Source organism: Eleutherodactylus coqui, chromosome 6, assembly GCF_035609145.1.
Source record: "Eleutherodactylus coqui strain aEleCoq1 chromosome 6, aEleCoq1.hap1, whole genome shotgun sequence".
NCBI lineage: Eukaryota > Metazoa > Chordata > Amphibia > Anura > Eleutherodactylidae > Eleutherodactylus > Eleutherodactylus coqui.
In genome coordinates, this window is record NC_089842.1 from 235384002 (window position 1) to 235409217 (window position 25216).

Genomic DNA, 25216 nt, shown 5'->3' on the forward strand with positions numbered 1-25216 from the left:
CAGTCTGTACTACATAGTATAAGGGCAGTATTGGTCAGGCAGGGACAGTGATAGTGTGGAATCCTGTCTAGAAGAACACCAACGGTCCTTCTTAGGGCCACATCTTACCGTGTGAATTACAGTTGTTGCTGCTAGGAGCAGCTTTGCACCAAATTTATTCTTTCATCTTGGGCTCTGCAGACGATTGCGTTCTCAGTCTGCAGCCAATTATACAGAGTATAGGGGCAGTATTGGTGAGGCAGGGACAGTGCTACTGTAGAATCCTGTCAATAAGTACCCCAAAAAAGCACCTGTTTAGGGCTATCTGTGACCGTCTGCATTTAACTCCGTGGCTGCTGGTAGTTGTAGTACCTCATTACTGCACAGCTAGGCGTGCTTGCAGTCTTCTGAATAATTTTTTTCCTGGCTGCAGTTTGCGCTATCTCACTCCAACTGCACGCCAATAAGAATTTAAACATTTTTTTACACCTCCTGCAAATGAAATGTTACTGGGGTCTCTCCCTACTGTTGCTACTGAAATGTTACTGGGGGTCTGTCTGTACTGCTGCACATGAAATGTTACTGGGGTCTGTCCCTACTGTTGCTACTGAAATCTTACTGGGGTCTGTCTATATTGCTGCAAATGAAATGTTACTAATACAGGGCTATGCCTATACTGCTGCTATGGAAATGTTAAAGGGGTCTGTCTATACTCTTACTACTACTGAAATGTTACTGGGGTCTGTCTATACTGCTGCAAACAAAATGTTACTGGGGTCTCTCCCTACTGTTCCTACTGAAATGTAATGGTGTCTGTCCGTACTGTTGCTACTGAAATGTTACTGGGGTCTATCTATACTGCTGCAAATTAAATGTTACAAGGGTCTCTCCATACTGTTGCTACTGAAATGTTACTGGGGTCTGTTTATATTGCTGCAAATGAAATGTTACTAATACTGGACTATACCTATACTGTGGCTACGGAAATGTTACTGGGGTCTATCTATACTGTTACTACTACTGAAATGTTAGTGGGGTCTGTCTATACTGCTGCAAATGAAATGTTACTGGGGTCTGTCCCTACTGTTCCTACTGAAATGTAATGGGGTCTGTCTATACTGCTGCAAATGAAATGTTATGAATACTGGACTATACCTATATTGTGGCTACGGAAATGTTACTGGGGCCTATCTATACTGTTACTACTACTGAAATGTTACTGGGGTCTCTCCCTACTGTTACTACTGAAATGTTACTGGGGTCTGTCCATACTGCTGCAAATGAAATGTTACTGGGGTCTCCCCCTACTGTTACTACTGAAATGTTACTGGGGTCTACCTATACTGCTGCAAATGAAATGCTACTAATACTGTGCAATGCCTATACTGCTGCCATGGAAATGTTACTGGGGTCTATCTATACTGTTACTACTACTGAAATGTTACTGGGGTCTGTCTATACTGCTGCAAATGAAATGTTTCTGGGGTCTCTCCCTATTGTTACTACTGAAATGTTACTGGGGTCTGTCCATACAGCTGCAAATGAAATGTTACTGGGGTCTGTCCCTACTGTTCCTACTGAAATGTTACTGGGGTCTGTCTATACTGCTGCAAATGAAATGTTACTGGGGTCTGTCTGTACTGTTGCTACTGAAATGTTACTGGGGTCTATCTATACTGCTGCAAATTAAATGTTACAAGGGTCTCTCCATACTGTTGTTACTGGAATGTTACTGGGGTTTGTTTATATTGCTGCAAATTAAATGTTACTAATACTGGACTATACCTATACTGTGGCTACGGAAATGTTACTGGGGTCTATCTATACTGTTACTACTACTGAAATGTTACTGGGGTCTGTCCATACTGCTGCAAATGAAATGTTACTGGGGTCTGTCCCTGCTGTTGCTACTGAAATGTTACTGGGGTCTGTCTATACTTCTTGAAATTAAATGTTACTGGGGTCTGTCTGTACTGTTGCTACTGAAATCTTACTGGGGTCTGTCTATACTGCTGCAAATGAAATGCTACTAATACTGTGCAATGCCTATACTGCTGCCATAGAAATGTTAAAGGGGTCTGTCTATACTGTTACTACTACTGAAATGTTACTGGGGTCTGTCTATACTGCTGCAAATGAAATGTTTCTGGGGTCTCTCCCTACTGTTACTACTGAAATGTTACTGGGGTCTGTCCATACAGCTGCAAATGAAATGTTACTGGGGTCTGTCCCTACTGTTCCTACTGAAATGTTACTGGGGTCTGTCTATACTGCTGCAAATGAAATGTTACTGGGGTCTGTCTGTACTGTTGCTACTGAAATGTTACTGGGGTCTATCTATACTGCTGCAAATTAAATGTTACAAGGGTCTCTCCATACTGTTGTTACTGGAATGTTACTGGGGTTTGTTTATATTGCTGCAAATTAAATGTTACTAATACTGGACTATACCTATACTGTGGCTACGGAAATGTTACTGGGGTCTATCTATACTGTTACTACTACTGAAATGTTACTGGGGTCTGTCCATACTGCTGCAAATGAAATGTTACTGGGGTCTGTCCCTGCTGTTGCTACTGAAATGTTACTGGGGTCTGTCTATACTTCTTGAAATTAAATGTTACTGGGGTCTGTCTGTACTGTTGCTACTGAAATCTTACTGGGGTCTGTCTATACTGCTGCAAATGAAATGCTACTAATACTGTGCAATGCCTATACTGCTGCCATAGAAATGTTAAAGGGGTCTGTCTATACTGTTACTACTACTGAAATGTTACTGGGGTCTGTCTATACTGCTGCAAATGAAATGTTACTGGGGTCTGTCCCTACTGTTCCTACTGAAATGTAATGGGGTCTGTCTATACTGCTGCAAATGAAATGTTACTAATATTGGAGTATACCTATACTGTGGCTACGGAAATGTTACTGGGGTCTATCTATACTGTTACTACTACTGAAATGTTACTGGGGTCTGTCTATACTGCTGCAAATGAAATGTTTCTGGGGTCTCTCCCTACTGTTACTACTGAAATGTTACTGGGGTCTGTCCATACTGCTGCAAATGAAATGTTACTGGGGTCTGTCACTACTGTTCCTACTGAAATGTAATGGGGTCTGTCTATACTGCTGCAAATGAAATGTTACTGGGGTCTGTCCATACTGTTGCTACTGAAATGTTACTGGGGTCTATCTATACTTCTGCAAATTAAATGTTACAAGGGTCTTTCCATACTGTTGTTACTGGAATGTTACTGGGGTCTGTTTATATTGCTGCAAATGAAATGTTACTAATACTGGACTATACCTATACTGTGGCTACGGAAATGTTACTGGGGTCTATCTATACTGTTACTACTACTGAAATGTTACTGGGGTCTGTCCATACTGCTGCAAATGAAATGTTACTGGGGTCTGTTCCTACTGTTACTACTGAAGGGTTACTGGGGTTTGTCTATACTTCTGCAAATGAAATGCTACTAATACTGGGCAATGCCTATACTGCTGCCATGGAAATGTTAAAGGGGTCAGTCTATACTGTTACTACTACTGAAATGTTACTGGGGTCTGTCTGTACTGCTGCAAATGAAATGTTACTCCCGTCGCAGCCTAGTGTTACTACTAAAATGTTACTGGGGTCTGTCTATACTGCTGCAAATGCAATGGTACTGGGGTCTTTCCCTACTGTTACTACTGAAATGTTAGTGGGGTCTGTCTGAACTGCTGGAACTGAAATGTTACTGGGGTCTCTGCCTAGTTTTACTACGAAAATGTTAAAGGGGTCTGTCTATACTGTTACTACTACTGAAATGTTACCGGGGTCGCTCCCTACTGTTGCTACTTAAATGTTACTGGGGTCTGTCTATACTGCTGTAAATGAAATGTTACTGGGGTCTCTACCTACTGTTACTACTGAAATGTTACTGTGGTCTGACTATACTGCTGCAATTGAAATATTACTGGGGTCTGTCTATACTGCTGCAAATGCATTGTTACTGGGGTCTCTCCCTACTGTTACTACTGAAATGTTACTGGGGTCTGTCCCTACTGTTACTACTGAAATGTTAGTGGGGTATATCTGAACTGCTGGAACTGAAATGTTTCTGGGGTCTCTGCCTAGTGTTACTACGGTAATGTTAAAGGGATCTGTCTATACTGTTACTACGGAAATGTTAAAGGGATCTGTCTATACTGTTACTACTACTGAAATGTTACTGGGGTCTGTCTATACTGCTGCAAATGAAATGTTACTGGGGTCTCTCCCTACTGTTACTACTGAAATGTTACTGGGGTCTGTCTGAACTGCTGCAAATGAAATGTTACTGGGGCCTCTCCCTACTGTTACTACTGAAATGTTACTGGGGTCTGTCTATACTGCTGCAAATGAAATGTTACTGGGGTCTGTCCCTACTGTTGCTACTGAAATGTTACTGGGGTCTCTCTATACTGCTGCTAATGAAATGTTACTGGGGTCTGTCCATACTGTTGCTATTGAAATGTTACTGGGGTCTGTCTATACTGCTGCAAATGCAATGTTACTGAGGTCTCTCCCTACTGTTACTACTGAAATGTTAGTGGGGTCTGTCAGAACTGCTGGAACTGAAATGTTACTGGGGTATGTCCGTACTGTTGCTACTAAAATGTTACTGGGGTCTGTCTATACTGCTGCAAATGAAATGTTACTGGGGTCTCTACCTACTGTTACAACTGAAATGTTACTGGGGTCTGTCTATACTGCTGCAAATGAAATGTTACTGGGGTCTGTCTGTACTGTTGCTACTGAAATGTTACTGGGGTCTGTCTATATTGCTGCAAATGCAATGTTACTGGGGTCTCTCCCTACTGTTACTACTGAAATGTTACTGGGGTCTGTCAGAACTGCTGGAACTGAAATGTTACTGGGGTCTCTGCCTAGTGTTAGTACGGAAATGTTAAAGGGATCTGTCTATACTGTTACTACTACTGAAATGTTACTGGGGTCTGTCTATACTGCTGCAAATGAAATGTCACTGAGGTCTGTCCGTACTGTTGCTACTGAAATGTTACTGGGGTCTGTCTATACTGCTGCAAATGAAATGCTACTAATACTGTGCAATGCCTATACTGCTGCCATGGAAATGTTACTGGGGTCTATCTATACTGTTACTACTACTGAAATGTTAGTGGGGTCTGTCTATACTGCTGCAAATGAAATGTTACTGGGGTCTCCCCCTACTGTTACTACTGAAATGTTACTGGGGTCTGTCTATACTGCTGCAAATGAAATGTTACTAGGGTCTCTCCCTAGTGTTACTACTGAAATGTTACTGGGGTCTGTCTATACTGCTGCAAATGAAATGTTACTGGGGTCTCCCCCTACTGTTACTACTGAAATGTTACTGGGGTCTGTCTATACTGCTGCAAATGAAATGTTACTAGGGTCTCTCCCTAGTGTTACTATTGAAATGTTACTGGGGTCTATCTATACTGCTGCAAATGAAATGTTACTGGGGTCTGTCCCTACTGTTACTACTGAAATGTTAGTCAGGTCTGTCTGAACTGCTGGAACTGAAATGTTACTGGGGTCTCTGCCTAGTGTTACTACGGAAATGTTAAAGGGGTCTGTCTATACTGTTACTACTACTGAAATGTTACTGGGGTCTGTCTATACTGCTGCAAATGCAATGTTACTGTGGTCTCTCCCTACTGTTACTACTGAAATGTTACTGGGGTCTGCCTATAACGTGCTTCCCACACAGACTATAGCGGGTTCTGGTCATGGTGTCTTGGCCTTGTAATGCCACCTCCTCTGAAGCCTCCCCCTCCTCCTCCTCCAACAATGAAAACAATCTTGGCAAATGGTAAAGCTTTGGTCCCTCTTGCGGCAGCCCAAGATTTTCACCTAAAATGGCATAATAGGATTGCCCCCCCCCCCCCTCCTCTTCACCACCTCCCGCCGCCCCTCTAAATCCTGGCCACAGTTCCGCAAACCAACTACATTCAACCGGGGTCGTATTTCACAATTATCCCTAGCTGAAGCTTTCAGCCGACCGGTAGAACAATAACGGCTTCCATCTTGTTGGTGCAGATAATAATTACATATTGATTTGTATAGCTGAGGTAGGAATAGAGCCGACTATAGAACACAGCATACCTGCATGGCTGGGCACAGAGTAGCAGCAGACACATATCCTGGGTGGAAGCAGGCCAGCTGAGATCAACATACTCCCGGACTGATTGATGAGGCCTTTACTTGTGATCATCTTTGGTAATTCCTGACAAAGATGAGTGGTATAGCCAGAAACTTTCATTGCTAACACTTTGAAATGGTCAACAGAAAACAGGTGAATGAAGACTTTCCATATTTCTGATTGCGGGGAGGAGGAGTTCCGACTTTTAGTTCCTACAATCCCTTTTTCATTGCTACCGACTGTCCCTCCTGTCTCAGAAAATACTAGCTTTTCCACATTACTGTTGTCGCTTCCACTTTTGTTCTGAGGCTTTACTGTGGTCCATTGCCTCCTCTTCGCATCTGAAGGTTTGATTTTGCCCATGGAGGCACAATTCAAGGTGGAGGCGCGGAACCCAGCCTGAACCTGGGCCTGCTAACGTGGTTCCCACACAGACTATAGCGGGACCTGGTCATGCTGTCTTGGCCTTTTAATGCCACCTCTTTTAAACCCTCCCCCTCCTCCTCCAACAATGCAAACATTCTTGGCAAATGGTAAAGCTTTGGTCCCTCTTGCGGCAGTCCAAGAATTTCACCTTATCTGGCACAATAGGAATGCACCCCCCCCCCCCTCTTAATCCTGGACACATTTCCGAAAACCAAAGAAATACAACCAGGGTGCTATTCAATTATCCCTAGCTGGAGCATTCAGCTGAGCGGTAGAGCAATTGCGGCTTCCATCTTGTTGGAGCAGATAATACTTACATAGTGTAGTGCCATGCTAAGGTAGGAAGAGGGCTGACTCTCGAACACAGCATCCCTGTAGGGCTGAGGATAGAGTAGCAGCAGGCTCCTATCGTTGGTGGAAGCAGGCCAGCTGAGAGCCACATACTCCCGGTCTGATTTTGGACTGTTGGAGGAGGCCTTTACTTGTGATCATCTTTGGTAATTCCTGACAAAGATGAGTGGCATAGCCAGAAACTAGCATTGCTAACACTTTGCAATGGTCAACAGAAAACATATGAATGAAGCCTTTCCATATTTCTGATTGAGATGAGGAGGAGTGCCGACGTTTAGTTCCTAGAATATCCTTTTCATTGCAATCAAATGCCCCTCCTGTCTCAGAAAATACTAGCTTTTCCACATAGCTGTTGTCGTTTCCACTTTTATTTTGTGGCTTTACTTTGGTCCATTGGCTGTTACGCGGATCTGAAGGTTTGATTTTGCCCATGGAGGCAAAATCCACGGTGGAGGCCCAGAACCCAGCCTGAACTTGGGCCGGCTAACGTGGTTCCCACACAGACTATAGCGAGTCCTGGTCATGCTGTCTTGGCCTTGTAATGCCACCTCCTCCTCCTGCTTGGGGTCAGGGGGTCAGCAATGTGCATCATGTATTTTCTCTCGTGTTACCACAGTTATCAGAGAAACTTGTTTGGGCCAAAGGAGAGGAGCGTAACTGCATTAACGTTACAGGGGTCTGCCCATACTTCAGCTGCAGAAATGTTACACGGGTCTGCCAATACCGCAGCTACATAAATGTTACTGGGGTCAGTCTATACTGCTGCAACTAAAATGTTACTGGGGTCTGTCTATACTGTAACTACAGAAATGTTACTGGGGTCTAGCTACACTTCTGCAACATAACTGTTATTGGAGTTAGCTTATACGTTTGCTACAGGAATACTACAGGGGTCTGTGCATAGTATGGCTGCACTAAGTTCTCACATCGCGGTGTTCTACGTATCCGGCCCCCCCCCAAAAAAACTATGTGACTGGGGCATGCTATGTGGGTCGAAGCCCACCTGTATTTTATGTAACGTTAGCTCTGCTATCCGGGGCACTGCAATGGGATATAGTAATGTACCGTCGGCGGGTTCCAGGGAGCCACCCGTGCTGTGGGTGCACACAGAATTCCCATAGCTGAGTTGCACCTGCCTGTGACTATTATTTAAAAAAAAAAACTGTGACTGGGGCATGCAGTGTGGGCCGAAGCCCACCTGTATTTAATCTGATGTTAGCTCAGCTATCCGGGGCACTGCAATGGGATTTCTTTATGTTTTGCCGGCGGCTTCCTGGGACCCACCCATGCTGTGGGTGCACACGAAATTCCCATAGGGGAGTTGTACTTGCCTGTGTCCATTTATAAAAAAAAACCCAATATGACTGGAGCATGTAGTGTGGGCCAAAGCCCACCTATACTTTTTATCTGACGTTAGCTCTGATGTCCAGGGCACTGCAATGGGATTTATTTATGTACCGCTGGTGGGTTCCAGGGAGCCTCCCGTGCAGTGGGTGCACACAGAATTCCCATTGGGGAGTTGTACCTGCCTGTGTCTATTTATAAAAAAAACGCAGTCTGACTGGGGCATGCAGTGTGGGCCAAAGCCCACCTGTATTTAATCTGACGTTAGCTCTGCTATGCAGGGCACTGCAATGGGATTTATTTATGTACCGCCGTTGGTTTCCAGGGAGCCACCCATGCTGTGGGTGCACACGGAATTCCCATTGCGGAGTTGTACCTGCCTGTGTATATTTATTTAAAAAAACCCAGTCTGACTGGGGCATGCAGTGTGGGCCAAAGCCCACCTGTATTTAATCTGACGTTAGCTCAGCTATGCAGGGCACTGCAATGGGATTTATTTATGTACCGCCGTTGGTTTCCAGGGAGCCACCCATGCTGTGGGACCACACAGACTTCCCATAGGGGAGTTTTACCTGCCTGTGTCTATTTATAAAAAAAAACGCAGTCTGACTGGGGCATGCAGTGTGGGCCAAAGCCCACCTGTATTTAATCTGACGTTAGCTCAGCTATGCAGGGCACTGCAATGGGATATATTTATGTACCGCCGGTGGGTTCCAGGGAGCCACCCGTGCTGTGGGACCACACAGACTTCCCATAGGGGAGTTTTACCTGCCTGTGTCTATTTATAAAAAAAAAAAACAGTCTGACTGGGGCATGCAGTGTGGGCCAAAGCCCACCTGTATTTTATCTGACGTTAGCTCAACTATCCGGGGCACTGCATTGGGACAAACTAGAGGAGCAATACAGCGCTAATGAGACGTGCACAGCTACGCTAGCATTGGAGTCTGCTCTAGACCCACGATTGCTAAGGGTTTGTGCAGAGGCCTATGTCCTGGGTGCAGTGAAAGTCCGCTTCTCCCTATGTTTGCTGAAGCTGTGGGCCGAGGCCTATGTCATCGGCGTGGTGCAAGTCTGCCATGTTTGGCCGCTCAGATTTATTAATTGTTCATGTCTTGGATTGCCTAGGACCCACCTATGCTGTTGGTGCAAACTTGGTTCCCATACGGTGTTTGACCTGTCTTGCACAAAGACACTGAGTGACTTGGGTAGGGGGCAGAGTGCAGATGGCTTTCCCCTTGCGGTGTCGATTGAGCTATGTGACACCTTGACAGAATGAATACTGTGTGGCACATGGATTCCCCATTGCTATGCCCACGTTTGCAGCTCCTGATGGAGGTGGCACAGGATTGGAATGAAGATCCAACGTCAATTTCTCACTGATTCTATACAGCATTGTGGGCTATTGCCCTGCCCCTTTTAAAGAGGGTCGCTGCCTGGCCCTGCCAACCCTCTGCAGTGTGTGCCTCCGGTTCCTCCTCATGGCAGACGCACTTATCAATAGACATGAGGGTGGTGTGGCTATGAGGCCAGCGTGTGGCATGAGGGCAGCTGAAGGCTGCGCAGGGACACTTGTATGTGCGCTGCAGAGTCGTGCGGGGGGGTGGGTGGGCAGCATGTAACCCAGCAGTGTGTCCGGCAGGCAGTGTTTGTGTTTGGTTGGAGGTAGTGTGGTGCTTAGCTAAGGTGTGCCTTGCTAATGAGGGTTTGTCAGAAGTAAAAATTGTTAGGCGGGGGGGGAGTCTCACTCTTGCCGCTATTGAGGCCTAATAGTGGGACTTGGGAGCCTGAGATGCAGTCCTACATGTAGCCCCTCACCTGCCCTGTCCGTTTCTGTGCCGTTTCCGTCACTTTCGTTGGTTTTGAAGATTTGCACAAATGAAAACCTTAGAGAGCATCGGTCATATACAAAAATGCTCGAGTTGCTCATTGACTTCAATGGGGTTCGTTACTCGAAACGAACCCTCGAGCATCGCAGAAAGCTTGACTCGAGCAACGAGCACCCGAGCATTTTGGTGCTCGCTCATCTCTAGTTATAACTTTAAAATTAATAAAAGGATTAGGCAGGAGTATCGCATGAACCCCCTCTGTGGTCTGTCTGGAGCGTTACACTGAGGTCCCCTTAAAGCAGTTCTCTGATGGTAACCGTGAAATTTGTATGGGCGCCCACTTGCCCGTACAGCCCCATTTACAATATAATTGCACTTCTAAAAATGTACAGTTCTCCCGTTCTTGTTCCCAGCCACTCACTAAATCGCCACTTTTTGTTGACTTGCCGATCCTTTATGAGCCCACAGCTTCCGGTCCAAGATGGGAACGGCACATCGTCACGCACATTATATACAGATGACGGTCAGATGGTCCCGGCTTGTGTATTTAATTTCGCACAAATGTGTGGCCTGTGGTGGGCAAAGCTAGTGCCAGCTAAGAAGGCAGAGCAAGCAGTGATGGGAAATGTAGTAGATGGGGAAGTTATGTGGCTGGAGGACATGGACAGAAACAAATCTGGTGCATGGTGGTTGGAGTGAGATAACGCAGGGACATGGCGACAAGATCTCAAAGGTGTTTGGAGGGGATTAAATGGTAAATTTATCAGATAACCCTTTTAATGGGATAAGAAAATTGCTGGAGATCACAGCATCCCGATTCTGTCAACACATGCAATTTACAATACTGTGGCCAGGTAGCTTTTGGGCCTCCACAGGTACCAGGCTACCTCCGCAGCTCCTTTCATCGAGCTCCTGGTTGGACCCCATTCTGGGTCTTGCTGTTGTACCCTATGATTTCTGTATATACAGGGGGTGCGGTGACAGGAGACCTCATGTAATATAACAACATGACATATTGGGTGGTTCACCAACCTGAAACACAGCAACAACAGACGTCCCAATACATGAGGACAATCCCACTGCAAGTAACACCTTCTGAGACACGGAACAATGAATTTCATTGGCTGCAGACTGAGCATCAAGGAACTTGTACTGGAAGTATATTGTTGTGGCTCCTGTAGTAGAAGATGCATGCGGTTAGCGTGTAACGTGTTCATGTTATCCGGGGCCTGCAGTTCTCTATCCAAGAGAGACGCAGAACTGATAAATGATTCGCCTACATCCACTTACCAAGAACGGATGACAACATGAAGACTGTAGTGAATATGATGGACTCTGGGGAATAGGATCCTGTTTCACTGAAATGTAACAGTAATGTTATTTATACAGTGCCAACATATTTCAGAGCACTCTATAGATCAGAGAGAATGTGTACAGAAAATCAGACATTCCATCTATATATATATAAAGCTGAAAGCCCTCACTGACTCACTGACTCGCCAAAAGTTCTCCAACTTCCCGATGTCGTAGAAACATGAATTTTGGCACAATCATAGATTATCTCCAAAATAGGAAAAGTAATTGGGTCCCAACTCGATTATTCAATTCTAGCGCAAAAGAATTGGCGTCGAAATTTAACGTACATAATCTAAATCTCTCACTTCCCAATGTCATAGAAACTTAAAACCTGGCAGGGGCATTGAATATGTCATAAATAGGAAAAGTTAATGGGTCCCAACTTGATTATTCAATTCTATGCGCAAAAGAATTAGCGTCCAAATTTTACGTACGGAATCTAATTCTTTCACTTCCCAGTGTCATAGAAACTCGAAATTTTGGCACGAGCATTGATTATGTCATAAATAGGAAAAGCTAATGGGTCCCAACTCCATTCTTCAATTCTAAGTGCAAAAGAATTAGCGTCCAAATTTTATGTACGGAATCTAATTTTCTGACATAGAAACTTAAAATTTGGCACGAGCATTGATTATGTCATAAATAGGAAAAACTAACGGGTCCCAACTCGATTATTCAATTCTATGCGCAAAAGAATTAGCGTCAAAATTTTACGTACGGAATGTATTTTTCTCACTTTCCAGTGTCATAGAAACGTGAAATTTGGCACGAGCATTGATTGTCATAAATAGGAAAAGCTAATGGGTCCCAACTCGATTATTCAATTTTATGCGCAAAAGAATTAGCGTCCAAATTTTACGTACGGAATGTAATTTTCTCACATAGAAACTTAAAATTTGGCACGGGCATTGATTATGTCATAAATAGGAAAAGCTAATGGGTCCCAACTCCATTATTCAATTCTAAGCGCAAAAGAATTAGTGTCCAAATTTTACGTACGGAATGTAATTTACTCACATAGAAATGTAAAATTTGGCACGGGCATTGATTATGTCATAAATAGGAAAAGCTAATGGGTCCCAACTCGATTATTCAATTCTATGCTCAAAAGAATTAGGGTCCAAATTTTACGTATGTAATCTAATTCTCTCACTTCCTGATGTCATTTTATATAAAGGAAACGTCGCATGGTTGCCTCCACGTGGTGTTTCCTGGGTAACACAGAGAACCATGCAAAATGGTGAACATGTTTTTCCGGTATCTCTAAAGTAACCACGACTTCATAAGATTTTCCGTGTGAACACCAGATAAACACCAGTGCCAAATTAACTCAGGTGAAGCCGGGTATATCAGCTAGTATAGTATAAAACAGTAGGAGTGAAAGTTCTGCTCCCAAGAGCTTACAATCTGGTCTGTATAAATAGAGCATTATACATAAATGGTATGAGGTGTATTAGGGTGTATGGGATGTGGGGAATATGGTGGGATGAAGGGATCCGGTTCTGAGGGGGAAATGGAGAAAAGGAGTAGAGAGAGAAGTGTTAAGTTAGAGGATGCGATAGGCCTTCTGAAACAGATGTGTATTTAAGGCTTACTTAAAACTGTGGATTTTGGCGGATTAACTTGATTATTACGGGGTACCACATTTCAGAGCAATAATGCAGCTTGGGAGAAGTCTAGGAGATGGGGGTGGAAGGTTCCGATTATGGAGGATGTTAGTCTAAGATCTTTAGCAGTATGGTTAAAGTGGTAGACAGGACTGGGGGGACTTACCCACTAAACCCGCTCCCCATTAAACAAAGACAAATACAAGTATATGCTGGCTTATTGTGGGTAGGCCACAGCCTTTATTTAACCGTATAAAATTTAACCAGTAATCCTTTTATTCTCTCTCCTTCCATGCCAAATACTAAAATGTCCGATTCTAACCAAAACGTTCGCTGTATAACTGAGGCGTAAGAAGGCCCCTAACGGCCTGAAAAGCCCTTCCATTCCTTGCTGGCATGGAAGTCCTAAAATTCCGCCTACCGGCTGTGACAACTTCCTGAAACCACTTTCCACCCCTTCCATATTCTCTTCACCCCCCCCCCCCCTCAGCTCAGAGGGCGGGTGGGCGGGCGTCTTCACTCTTCTTCTCCACGGTCCAGACTGATCCTCCTCCTCTTCCTTCTTCTTCCTCTTACTCTGTTAACCCCTCCACTACCCCTGGTCGCTTCCTCTCTTCTTGACTCCTCCCCTCCCCCCCCAGTCCTCAGCATCTTCACTAGCATGTTTTGCTGCTATCTAAGATGAGGGAAGAGATCTAGAGCGATGCAGCGCTGTAGAGAACTGTATGAATCAGAGTGATGAGTTTATATTGTATTTAATAGTGGATGGGCAACCAGTGTACAGACTGGCATAGGGTGAGGACATTGGTGTAGTGACGGGTACAGGCTGCAGGTATCAGTACAGTTGTAAAGGGGTTTGGTAATCGCTTTTTATGGTAGTATAACAACTGAGCAGGAAGAAGAGACAGGACGTAGCTGAGAGAGGTGTTTGCTACAGGACAGAGGATGACACAGGAGTCTCTCCTGGTATAATGCAGTTTTGCAGATACAGTCTTAAGGACTTTTTCCCTCTGGGAGAAAGAGATACAGCCATCTGTACAATGCAGAGGGCAGCTAAGCTGTGGACAGAGGGGAATGGAGTCTCTCCTGGTTTGCCCTAAAGGGCTGTATCAATTGTCCTGTAGGCAGTTTTCCTCCGGTGAACAGGAAAAGGAGTGCTGAATAGTGAAGTCAGTTCCCTCTTCTTCGACAACACTGAACCCACAAAAGCGGAGCTAGAAGAGAGTCATCCTTGGTCATCCAGATGTAGAGTTGTTACAGGCATCCTGTATTAATGGACCTAGAGACTGTTTAGTGAGGCATTTATCGTTTATTGCTGATGCCAGGACTCTGATTAACAATCATTCATATGAACTATACTGACAGACTGAGATACCCCAGACTGTCATGCCCATACCTTCTGCTGTGGTCCCTTACACAGTGACTAAGGTATTGTTACAGTAACTACCACAGGGTGGAGGCATTGGTGTAGAGACTAAAACCGGGTGGTGTCATCAGTGCAGAGACTGGCACAGCAAAGAGGCATCAGTGTAGTGGCTGGCACAGGGTGGAGGCATCAATGTAGTGACAGGCACATGATGAAGACATCAATGTAGCAATTAGCACAACATGGAGGAATCAGTGTAGTGACTGGCACAGGATGGAGTATCAGTGTAGTGACTGCCACAGGATGGAGTATCAGTGTAGTGACTGCCACAGGATGGAGTATCAGTGTAGTGACTGGCACAGGATGGAGTATCAGTGTAGTGACTGGCACAGGATGGAGTATCAGTGTAGTGATTAGCACAACATGAAGGCATCAGTCTAGTGACTGGCGCAGTACAGATAGATGAGCTTGGCTGCTTCATTCAGGATGGATTGTAGAGGGAAGAGTTTAGTGAGGAGAAGACCAATCCATAGTCATTTACTGTCGTCAGGATTAGAATGGATCAGGACAATTACAGTTTTTGTTGCTTTCACAGTAAGATAGGATTCCAGAGCTGCATTGAGATGCAGGTGACATGAGTGTTTACGAGACTGAGTATATATTTGGCATTGGTTTCTTCAAGTGGGTGCTCAAGCATGGGTTCTAGATGGACACAGCACCAGTGTCTCAGAGAAATACCGATGTCACCAGAGATACTGCTCGCTCCCGGTAGGAGAGCCACACTAAACATATTACTTGCCCTCTTCACATTCTGCTCTGCCTAATGATGTGTGGTTTCCTCTTCCTGTGCACACTCAATGACCTTCCCTCCCTTTCAAAGCAACAGGTCAAAAACATTCTTTACACCTATTATAAAATTAACTAATAATGGAGAGCACAGAAGACACCCCCACCCCCACCCCCATACATTCACTTATTTGATACCAAAGGATCAGGCATATTGAAATCCACTAGGTCCCATCTTTCCTCCCCCAACATCAGTCATGTAGCTTCCTAACACATTTATCTGTAGCAGATTATAATAATACCCAGGGTTATTACAAGTGATCTTCTTGATGTGACCCCACAAATTACGTTTAATGGCATTCAGATACAGAAATTCGATATCCATGGAAACAGAAACTCAAAAAGTTGTATTGTAATTGGTTGCTGTGGGCAACAAGGACATCTTACTATTATATAGTTTTGCCAAATGAGGCCTAAAAAGTTTTATTCTTATGTAGTCGACACTGAGGAAATATGAGACAAAATGTCTCCGCCATACTAACCGCAGTACAACACTCCCATTGATTTTAATGAGCTTAATCAAACCTGCCCTCGAATGCGGTGTTTCGAACGCCACGATTTTCGAGAGCTGTCTGTTCTATTTTTGTGTTTTCGTGGTTTTTAACACACTTTCTAACAATAATGGGGTGCATTAAAAAGCGCTGTCAAAACCACATGCAGTTTTTAATTGTGCCTTCAGCTCCTTTATAACGTATGTGGTCTTTAAATACTTCATGCAGGTTTTTTATGTGTTTTTCTTAATTGTGGTTCTAAAGTACAACAAAAACATGAACACACCCTAAGGCAGCTCTCACACGTGTTCAGAAAACGCAGCTTGAAATGTTTTTACTGGAATTTTAAAGCAGCATTTTTGAACACAGGTTACAGCATTTGACAGCGCTTTTTAATGCACCCCATTATTGTTAGGAGGTGCTCGGGACTAGAGATGAGCGAGCGTACTCGGATAAGCACTACTCGCTCGAGTAATTGGCTTTATCCGAGTATCGCTGTGCTCGGGTCTAAAGATTCGGGTGCTGGCGGGGAGCTGCAGGGGAGAGCGGGGAGGAACGGAGGTAAGATCTTTCTCTCCTTCTCTCCCGCCCGCTCTCCCCTGCTCCCCGCTGCGACTCACCTGTCAGCCGCAGCGGCACCCGAATCTTTAGACCCGAGCACAGCGATACTCGGATAAAGCCAATTACTCGAGCGAGTAGTGCTTATCCGAGTACGCTCGCTCATCTCTACTCGGGACACATCGATGGTTCCTGAAGCGCTGTTATATTAACAGCGAAACGCGTAGAACCACGAAATATTGGTTGTCTAATCAAACCAAGTATCACGAAATATTGGTTGCTTAACTGCAAACCACAAACTACGAAATATTTTTCTGTGACTAATTACAAACAATCTAGAAAGATGTACATCTCCCCTTCTGGGGTGTACTTTCTCATATATTTACTCAATTCTATTGAACAGCCATCTATTGGGATAACATTGGGAGCAGAATCTCCCCTTTATCATAGGGGTTATCGTAAGCTGCAATGAACTCCTTTGTGTTCCCCAATTCATTTCACATTTCCATCTAGGTAATGTGATGCATATTTTTGTTGTGTGTCTTGAGCCCTACGATTTTAGTTTGGATTAATAAAATATAAGTTTTTAAGTGATCCATGAAGGGAGATGACACAAACTTTTTTTCTTTTTTTTACACTTTTTAACTTTTTAAAAACTTTTACATGATAATGTGACTGGGAACCGCATACAACAGCTCCGCTGACAGCTCCCTGCTCTCAGCTACTCATACTAGCCGGGAGCAGTGAGTTTTTAAATTTCCCAGGCCTCCCGGCTCTCTGCACATGCGCGTGACGTAATGCGACTGGCGCGCAAGCGCAGACATTGGCGGCAGGGCCGGGGAGGATTAAGAAGACGCCGGACAGCGCGGTGGACCGGAGTTGAGTACTCTCAGCTTCCCTTACGGATCCAATCCGTAAGGGGAGCTGAAACTTTAACTTTGTTTAACTTTGCATAGACTTTAACGCAATCACCGGTATCCGGTGAATACCGGCGATCACGTGACCGGGGTGGGGTCCCGTGGCCCTGGATGACAGCTCCATGCTGTCGGCTACCTCCGGTAACCGGAAGCATGAAGCTATCACGTCCTGAGCCTACAGGGCTTTCATTCCTAGAGGAGGCATGTTTTTACGTCCTCTAGGAATTAAGCCCAGCAGGCAAGGACGTAAAAAGGCAATGGGGCCGTCACTGAGGGGTTAAACAAATTAGATCGCTTTTTTTCACATTATGTCTGGAGTCATAAAAGACCCCGCGTGGCTCAAAACATTCTGGTGCAGAGGAGGGAGTGCGGAGGGATTAACCTACCAGATATACATCAATACTACAAGTCAATCCAATTAGCGAGATGGATGGAATTCAGTGGCCCCCTGAAAAACAAGATCGTGAGATGCTTGGCCCAGGCTTCGTATGGCGAGTCTTTCCTCAGAGACCTCTGGATGCCTTTGCATAAACTCTATAAAAATACTTCCTTTGACCCTCTCCTAAAAGGTGCCTGTGGGATCTGGGACATTCTCAGAGGGGAGTTGGCCCCACATCCTTCCCCTGCTGCCCCAATAAGCCTAATATCAGATTATCTAGGGCTAAAACTAGATATGTACACAAAACAAATCTTGTCACTCCTGGAAGACCTCACAATCGTGGACTTGTGGTGCACCCATACATTTAATAGCAGACTTCTAATTGAGAATTTGGTACCTCAGACTTTTATTCCTTATCTCAACACTTTAGTAAGAATGCATTTAACTAAAACTGAAACTGCACATTGCCTTGAGACCCAAAAGTTCAGGAAAGGTTGAACGCATGAACCAGACTTAAAAACTTGCCTTACTTGCCTTAGGAAAGCTATGTCAGCAGACTCACCTAAAATGGTCACAAGTCCTACCCGTTGCTCTGCTCAGAATCAGATCTGCCCCCACCAAAAGAATCGGTTACCCCCCTTTTTGAAATGACATCTGGTAGGCCCAACCCGGTAGTATTAGGATTTAGAACAGCCAACAGAGTAGTGGGAGAAATGATAAATCACCAGCAGATGCTTGACCTGGGTAAAATCATGGCAACCATCAGCAAAAGACCAGAAGAAAGGTTACCTATGTAATTCAATATTGCTGTGTACCTCTTTTTCTTCCAGGGGAATAAGTCTGGGTGAAAGATTGGCACCAGAGGCCTCTCAAACCAAGGTGGAAGGGTCCATATACCGTTATTTTTATCTACCCCGACTGCTGTTAAAGTTGCTGAGATAGGACCTTGGATCCATCATACCAGGCTGGACCTGGGAGAGTCTATTGATCTTGTATATCTGGATTTTTCTAAAGTATTTGACACCATGCCACATAATAGGTTAATATACAAAATGAGACAGCTTGGTCTGGGCAAAAACGCGTGTAGCTGGGTAAAGAACTGGCTTGGAGATAACAAAAATAGAGGGTGGTAGTTAATCGTTTGCTCTAAAATTGGGATTATTCCCCCTGGAAAAAAGGGACTTAAGTGGTGACCAAATAACTAGTGTTTAAACACATTAGGGGGTAATATAAGGATCCCTGCCATGATCTGTTTATACTCAGGACTGCGATTGCAACAAGAGGGCATCCTCTATGTTTAGAGGAAAGAAGGTTTCATCACCAAACAGAAAGGGGTTCTTTACTATAAGAGCAGTGAGACTGTGGTGATGGCAAAATCAATGGAGGAGTTTAAGAGGGAACTAGACATCTTTTTGGAGTGCTATAACATTGCAGGATATAGACATTAAATAACTAGAGAGGTTGTTGATCTGGGTCTTAGAGTCAGGTAGGTACTTTCAAACGTTTATCCAGGGATTACTCTGCCATTATAGAGTTGGGGTAAATTGGTGTCTGCCTCATTTAATTTTTTTTCCCTTCCTCTGGAACAACAGGGGGAGGTGGAAACAGGATGATGTGGATGGACATTTGTCTTTTTTCAGCCTTGCATACTTTATAGAGTCAAATTGGCCTACATTGACCATGCCTGCATGAAGCTCACCATAAAAAGCTCCAGAAGTGCCTTGGACCAGCGAAAGACCTTGCCACCTACTGGAAGCACAGAAAGTGGAGAGGCACCTGCTGACAGATAAGTTTACGGCACAGAGGCATTTGTTTCCACACCGAGACATGGTTTTCCACACTGAGACATGGTTTTCCACAGAGACATTGTTTTCCCCTCAATACCTAGGAGAGCGGGAGAGCCACAGCTGCAAGACAACAAGAAGAATGAAGAACCTACTAAAGACTGTGTTGGGGTGGTGGGGTTACTCTCCATACAGGATCTGAAGATCTGGACTTATGCCAACAATTGTGATACATGTATACAAGACACTAAAATGGGTACACGCACCACAAGAACCTTAGTGTACTATACTTACTACACATGTATGGGGAGCAAAGTAGGGGGTTACACACAACATGACCATTCACTCCATGTGTGAACAAGATTCACAGATCATATGCTATAATCCAGTATATCCAGCCTCTGAAATATGGATAGAGGCTTAGTTAGATTCTAAACCAGAAACATTGATAGCACAGGTACTGGCAGACCTGCCCAACGAGCCAGACCTCCTATTGTTTGATGCATATCGGGCAATGGAAGAGTGTGGTGGTGAAAAATGAAAGAGGGTATTCACACAATAAGAAATATATGTGCTATGCTAAATTATCCCCAGGACACATAGGTCTATGTGACTCAGCCTGTACAAGACAGGGTTGTGTCTCACATGCAGAGTCTACCTCTGCATGGGAAGCAGGAAATTGCAACCCTCCAAATTTTGCAGTCTTGAACCCAGCAGATCCGGATTGGGCACGGGGTATGATTATGGGATTGCTTTTGATGATCTGTTTACTGATATGACAGGCTATAAGCAAGTGATAGCTATCAAAGGGAGGGTAATCTGGTACAAGGACATAAAAGAGTAATGTAGTAACAGCTATTACTCTTTGTTATCAACCAGAAAGCTAAAGCTAAGTTAACTAAGGTGTTTCCTTCTAAAAATATGATATGCTGCTGCCAGACTGTATCTGCCTGGCACGATTGTAATTTGATGCTGAGGCCTCGGATACATTTTTCGCCCTGGAAATGCCTTCTGCATTCTTGTACAAAAGTGAAAGTAGAAATTGTCTGTCTTGGTTCTTTTGTTTGAACTGTTAACCAATAGTCATGAAGCTGTGAATAAACCTGCCCACTTTTGTATATAGTTTTGTGTGATTCTGTGTTCGCCATTCAGAGCTTTAGACTGGAGTCAGAGGGATCAGTGTGCACACTGTTAGCGCAATTTTCGCTATTTCAGATATACTGTGCGTTCCAAATTAAGATAATATGTGCAGGCCTGGAGAGCCTTTCAAAGACCACACGGCTTACATCATGTGTCCAAAAAGAGTCTCTGTCTTTATTAAGCGCGGGTAAAACTTAAATAAGTTTCAACACAGGATGTCAGGCAATTTAGCATACAGTTACAGTATTTAGAGAGCTGATTGGTCATTCTCAGAGGGAGGTATTTGAGAGGTAGCTTGTGATGTCAATCATCTGGGAGGAACTTCGGTGAGCATGCTCAGTTCATTCTTGAATTTGGTCTCATGAGAAGAACATCCTGTTTCTCCTCTTTATCTTTGTCTAAGACAGACATTCCTAGATAGGTTTCTGCCAGTTAGAACAGGTTTGACCAGTTTGTCACTGCTCCTTCAGTTCTTGTGGAGGTGGGTGGGGGGGTGATGTTCACTTCCCCCAGAGGTTCAGACCGGAAACACAACATGGCATCTTCACAGTTGACAAAAATACAGAAAATACATATAGGATATCTCCCACAACACAAAATAAACGTATCTACTTCTTCAAGTGATCCTGGAGTGTACACTTTTGTTTTGTGGGACAACCCCTTTAAGCCTTGGATAGATCTTACGAATATTGATGCAGTTTTGGAATACTGGATAATGACACACTGATACTTGGAATACAGGATAATGGCATTTATTTAACACTTGCAGCCTCGCAACAATAACACCAATATTTAACAGGGTTGTGTCAAGATTAGAAGTTATTCCCTATCCACAGGGGAAAAATATCCTATTGGTTGGTGTTTGACCACTGCTACTCCCATTGATCATAAAAACAGAGGTACCAAAGGTCCTCCAAGGAATGGAGTGGCAGTTGAGCATGTGCGCTAGCGCTCAATTTGTTTCAATGTGTTCAGCTATCTCCAGCAGGCCCATTGAAATGAAGAACTGCATCATGCAAGCTTGATCACTACTCCATTCATTTGGGGTACAAGGGACCCCGGTTCTTGTGACTGGTAAGACCCTGACTGATCAGATGGTTAGCCCTTATCCCCTGGAATGGGATTATCTTCTAATCTTTACAAGCGCTTTAAGATTGCAAAGCAATAGCAGCTGAAAATATGTCAAATTAAAGGGGTTGTCTGGCAATATTCTCCAATTCAGTCCCATCTTCCTCTCTCTTTACATCTTCAGACCGGCCTACTTCACTCTTCAGGTGATGGCATAGAATAATAAAGCCGATAATAACGATCAGTCCGGACATTATCAGACGTATTGTGTTTATCTGTACAAGATTCTGGTATTTCTGGTTTCCACCTGATTATAACAGAACGATAAATTAGAAAAAGTTACTTTCTTGTCTTTTCTTCTCCCTTTAACCCTTTAAAGACAAAGCGTGCCAAATTTACAGTGCTTTAATCCTGGCCGATAGCAGGAATATGGCGTGGGATTAAAGCTCCTGCAAATCTAGCAGGAACTGGTAGGGTCTTTGGAAGTCAAACATAGGACCATGAGGAAAAAGCAGAAGCAGTCTTTAACCACTTCTGCATTCCCCTTTCCAGGCTACGTAGTGCTCAATGAGCGCTATGTACTAGAGAGAGAAAGCAAAAGTGTGACTTCTGCTATTCGACTCAGCAATCACATGACCGTCTGGTGTCCGTGTCACAGCATAGCTGCAGGGTCCCAACAGGCCCAGATCAGCTCTGTTAGTGACTACTGTCTCTATAGGGATATGTTTTTTTCCTGTAACTGGGGCTCTTATGCAAGCTGCTCCTATGGATGTCACAGCTACAGTGGAAAAGTGTGAAATTTTTTAAAAAGAAGACAATGTAAATGACCACCAGAGGTGTTATATGATGTCATGGGAGACAGTAATGTTGAAAAAAGTAACAAAAAAAGTAAAAAAAAAAAAAATTACAGAATAAAATGAGAATATATACATTAAAAAGAAAATGACCCACCGTCGACACAACCAAAACATCACCATATGCGCCCTGTAATCTATACAAATTGTATATCAAAATGTCTGAAACAAAATGAGGAACCCATTCCCATACTTTATTTTAGTGTAAATATACTAAATTCAAAAATAACCTGTAAATTAAAACTTTTTTTTTTTTAGCTTTTTACCCGCAATAAAACAAAAAGAGAGGGAAAAAAAATTAATAAAAAAGATATTAACAAAATAGCTCTACATGTCTCGGGGAAAAAAATAATTTTAGTAGCTGAATAAAAAAGGGGGCAATAAAGCTAGAGATGAGCGAACGTACTCGGTAAGGGCGATTTCGCAATCAAGCACCGCGATTTTCGAGTACTTCACTACTCGGGTGAAAAGTACTCAGGTGCGCCGGGGGGCGGGGAGAGGCGTGGCGGCGCAGGGGGTAGCAGCGGGGAACAGGGGGGAGCCCTCTCTCTCTCCCTCTCCTCCCCCACTCCCCGCTGCAACCCCCCCCGCGCCGCCACGGCGACCCCCGAATTTTTTCGCCCGAGTACGGAAGTACTCGAAAATCGCGGTATTCGGGCGAAAAAGGGGCGTGACCGAGCACTTTCGCTCATCTCTAAATAAAGCCATCAAATCCCTAAAAAGTGTCTGGTCCTTAAGGGGTTCAATGACAAAGTCACCAATTATAGAAGTGATTGTGACCTATACAAGAGAAGCGACTGTCACAGATACAGCAAATGATTCTTGCCAGTATAGAAAGTATTTGTCACCAGTTAGGTCGCTTTCACAGCCGAGAAAATCGCAAGTGATTTGTGTGATGGGAGACGCACAAATCTCACATGAATATGAGCCCCATTCTTTTGAATGGGGTCATACTTATGTGCAATGAGAAAAATGTCCTATCTTCGGGCGTTTCCTCGAAATGCTAATGCCATTAGTTTCAATGGGGCCGAAAAAAAACATTGCCCAACAATATGATGTGAGGTTTTCCATTGAAAAAATTGGGAAACAATTGGAGATCCTCTAGCGCTACTTCCCTAAAGTGAAGGGAGGCGTTTTTAACACAAAAATGCCTCAGATCCCTGACAACATTGCACACACACGAGAGTGATATCAAGCCAAGTTTCACGGCCCAATATTTTGCTCACCGGTGTGAAATTAGCCTAGAGGAAGTCATTGTCATCCAAAGACACTACCTGCTCCTGCTAAAGTGCAGGAGTTTTAATCCCGCCCCATATTTCTCCTATCGGCCAAGATTAAAACCCAGGCCCAAGCACCATCACGTGAGGGAACCTCAGAAGAAGTGGATGACACCCAACATGACATTATCTGGTATTGTTATTAGCAAGTGGAGTTACACATTAACGAGCACCCCACTAACACTCACCGAATATCTGGACATGTAACTCTTGACTTTTCTTCCGAACTCTGTTATCTAATGTTCTCACTTCACATGTATAATTCCCAGAATCCTCCAGCTGAACGGCCGTAAATTCATAGTTATTAGATGAGCTTAATCTCTGGACTTCCCTTCCATCTCTGTAGAAAGTGAACTGTAGTTCTGTGGTCGGTCTGTGTGGACTGAGCCTCGTGTCACACGTCAGGGTCATGTTGTCACCTGCTCTAACTGTGGATGGGGTCAGTCTTATTTTCGGACTGGAGAACAGCTCTGTTGGTGAAGGTGACCTTGTAAATGACTTCATAGGAGGAGCAGATACAACATCAAACATTTATATAACAATGTGACACTACATAGCATGCAAGAATCGTGCCCACAGCCGAGGAGATGGCAGGGAAAATAAAGATTACTTCTGTCACAGCGGCTCTACCATCTCAGGACCAGTCCAAGTTACTGCTGGGGAAGGTCACAGGGAAGTAGTAACCAGGAGTTACCCCAATGTCCGTTGTCACTCGTGACACTACCGTTCTGTCAACTGCGGTGAAGCTTCTAGTTGCAAAATAACTCAGTCCACAAACAGGAATAACTTTTCTGAACAGAACCGGAACTGGTTGGTAATGTCTGCTTACTGAAACTTCCATAACAGGCTGGCACAAAATATAGCAAGACAAGGTGGTGTGGCAGGGAGAATACACGGGCAATCCAGACAATACACAGTTGAGTTATCTGCATGATCCCGCTCCGAGCGGCTCTTTCTTTCTCTCCAACTCTCTACCGGTACACACGCATGCTTACGGTGCCAGAACATGCCAAGAAATGATCCCTCTTCTCACCCGTTACTTAGTGGTAGTACTGGCACATTCCTGGTAAAATAATCCCAGGCCACGCACTAGGGAATCGCTCAGCATCCTCCATTCTTCACATCCAGACACAGACCGATTAGGTAGTGTCTGTGTGGGGCAGACTACCACAGACTTCTGCTAGGCTGACTCTCTCTTGCCAAAGGCCAGAAGAAGAGGAGCCTTGCACTGCACCTTGTAAACGCATATATATTTCACAGTCACATGACATACAACATGATTCATTTTCCAGACATAACTCAGACATTAACCCATTAAGTGCTGCAGAAGTACAGTACACATCAAATGCATACAACCCTTCTAATCATTTTTTTTCCATTTATATATTTACTGTATTTTTGTGCTACTTCTATATATATAAAATTGAATGCATGCGTGTGTGTCTGTGTGTGTCTCTGTGTGTTTGTCCTTCTGTTTGTC

The 25216-nt window shown here is 44.1% G+C and overlaps 2 protein-coding genes across 2 annotated transcripts in view; one reads left to right on the forward strand and one right to left on the reverse strand.

Moving 5' to 3' along the window:
- Window positions 1-25216, forward strand: part of LOC136633421 (death-associated protein kinase 2-like) — a 704757-nt gene that overhangs the window by 180411 nt on the left and 499130 nt on the right. The gene's annotated exons all lie outside the window — the stretch shown is intronic.
- LOC136571901 (Fc receptor-like protein 5) overlaps window positions 21274-25216 on the reverse strand; it is a 38030-nt gene continuing 34087 nt past the window's right edge. Inside the window, exons 6-7 of the mRNA XM_066572517.1 lie at window positions 23925-24206; window positions 21274-21912 (exon numbers count right to left, since the gene is read on the reverse strand). Of these exons, the coding sequence (XP_066428614.1) occupies window positions 21725-21912; window positions 23925-24206 (470 nt within the window). The 3' untranslated portion in view covers window positions 21274-21724. The remainder of the gene's footprint in view (window positions 21913-23924; window positions 24207-25216) is intronic.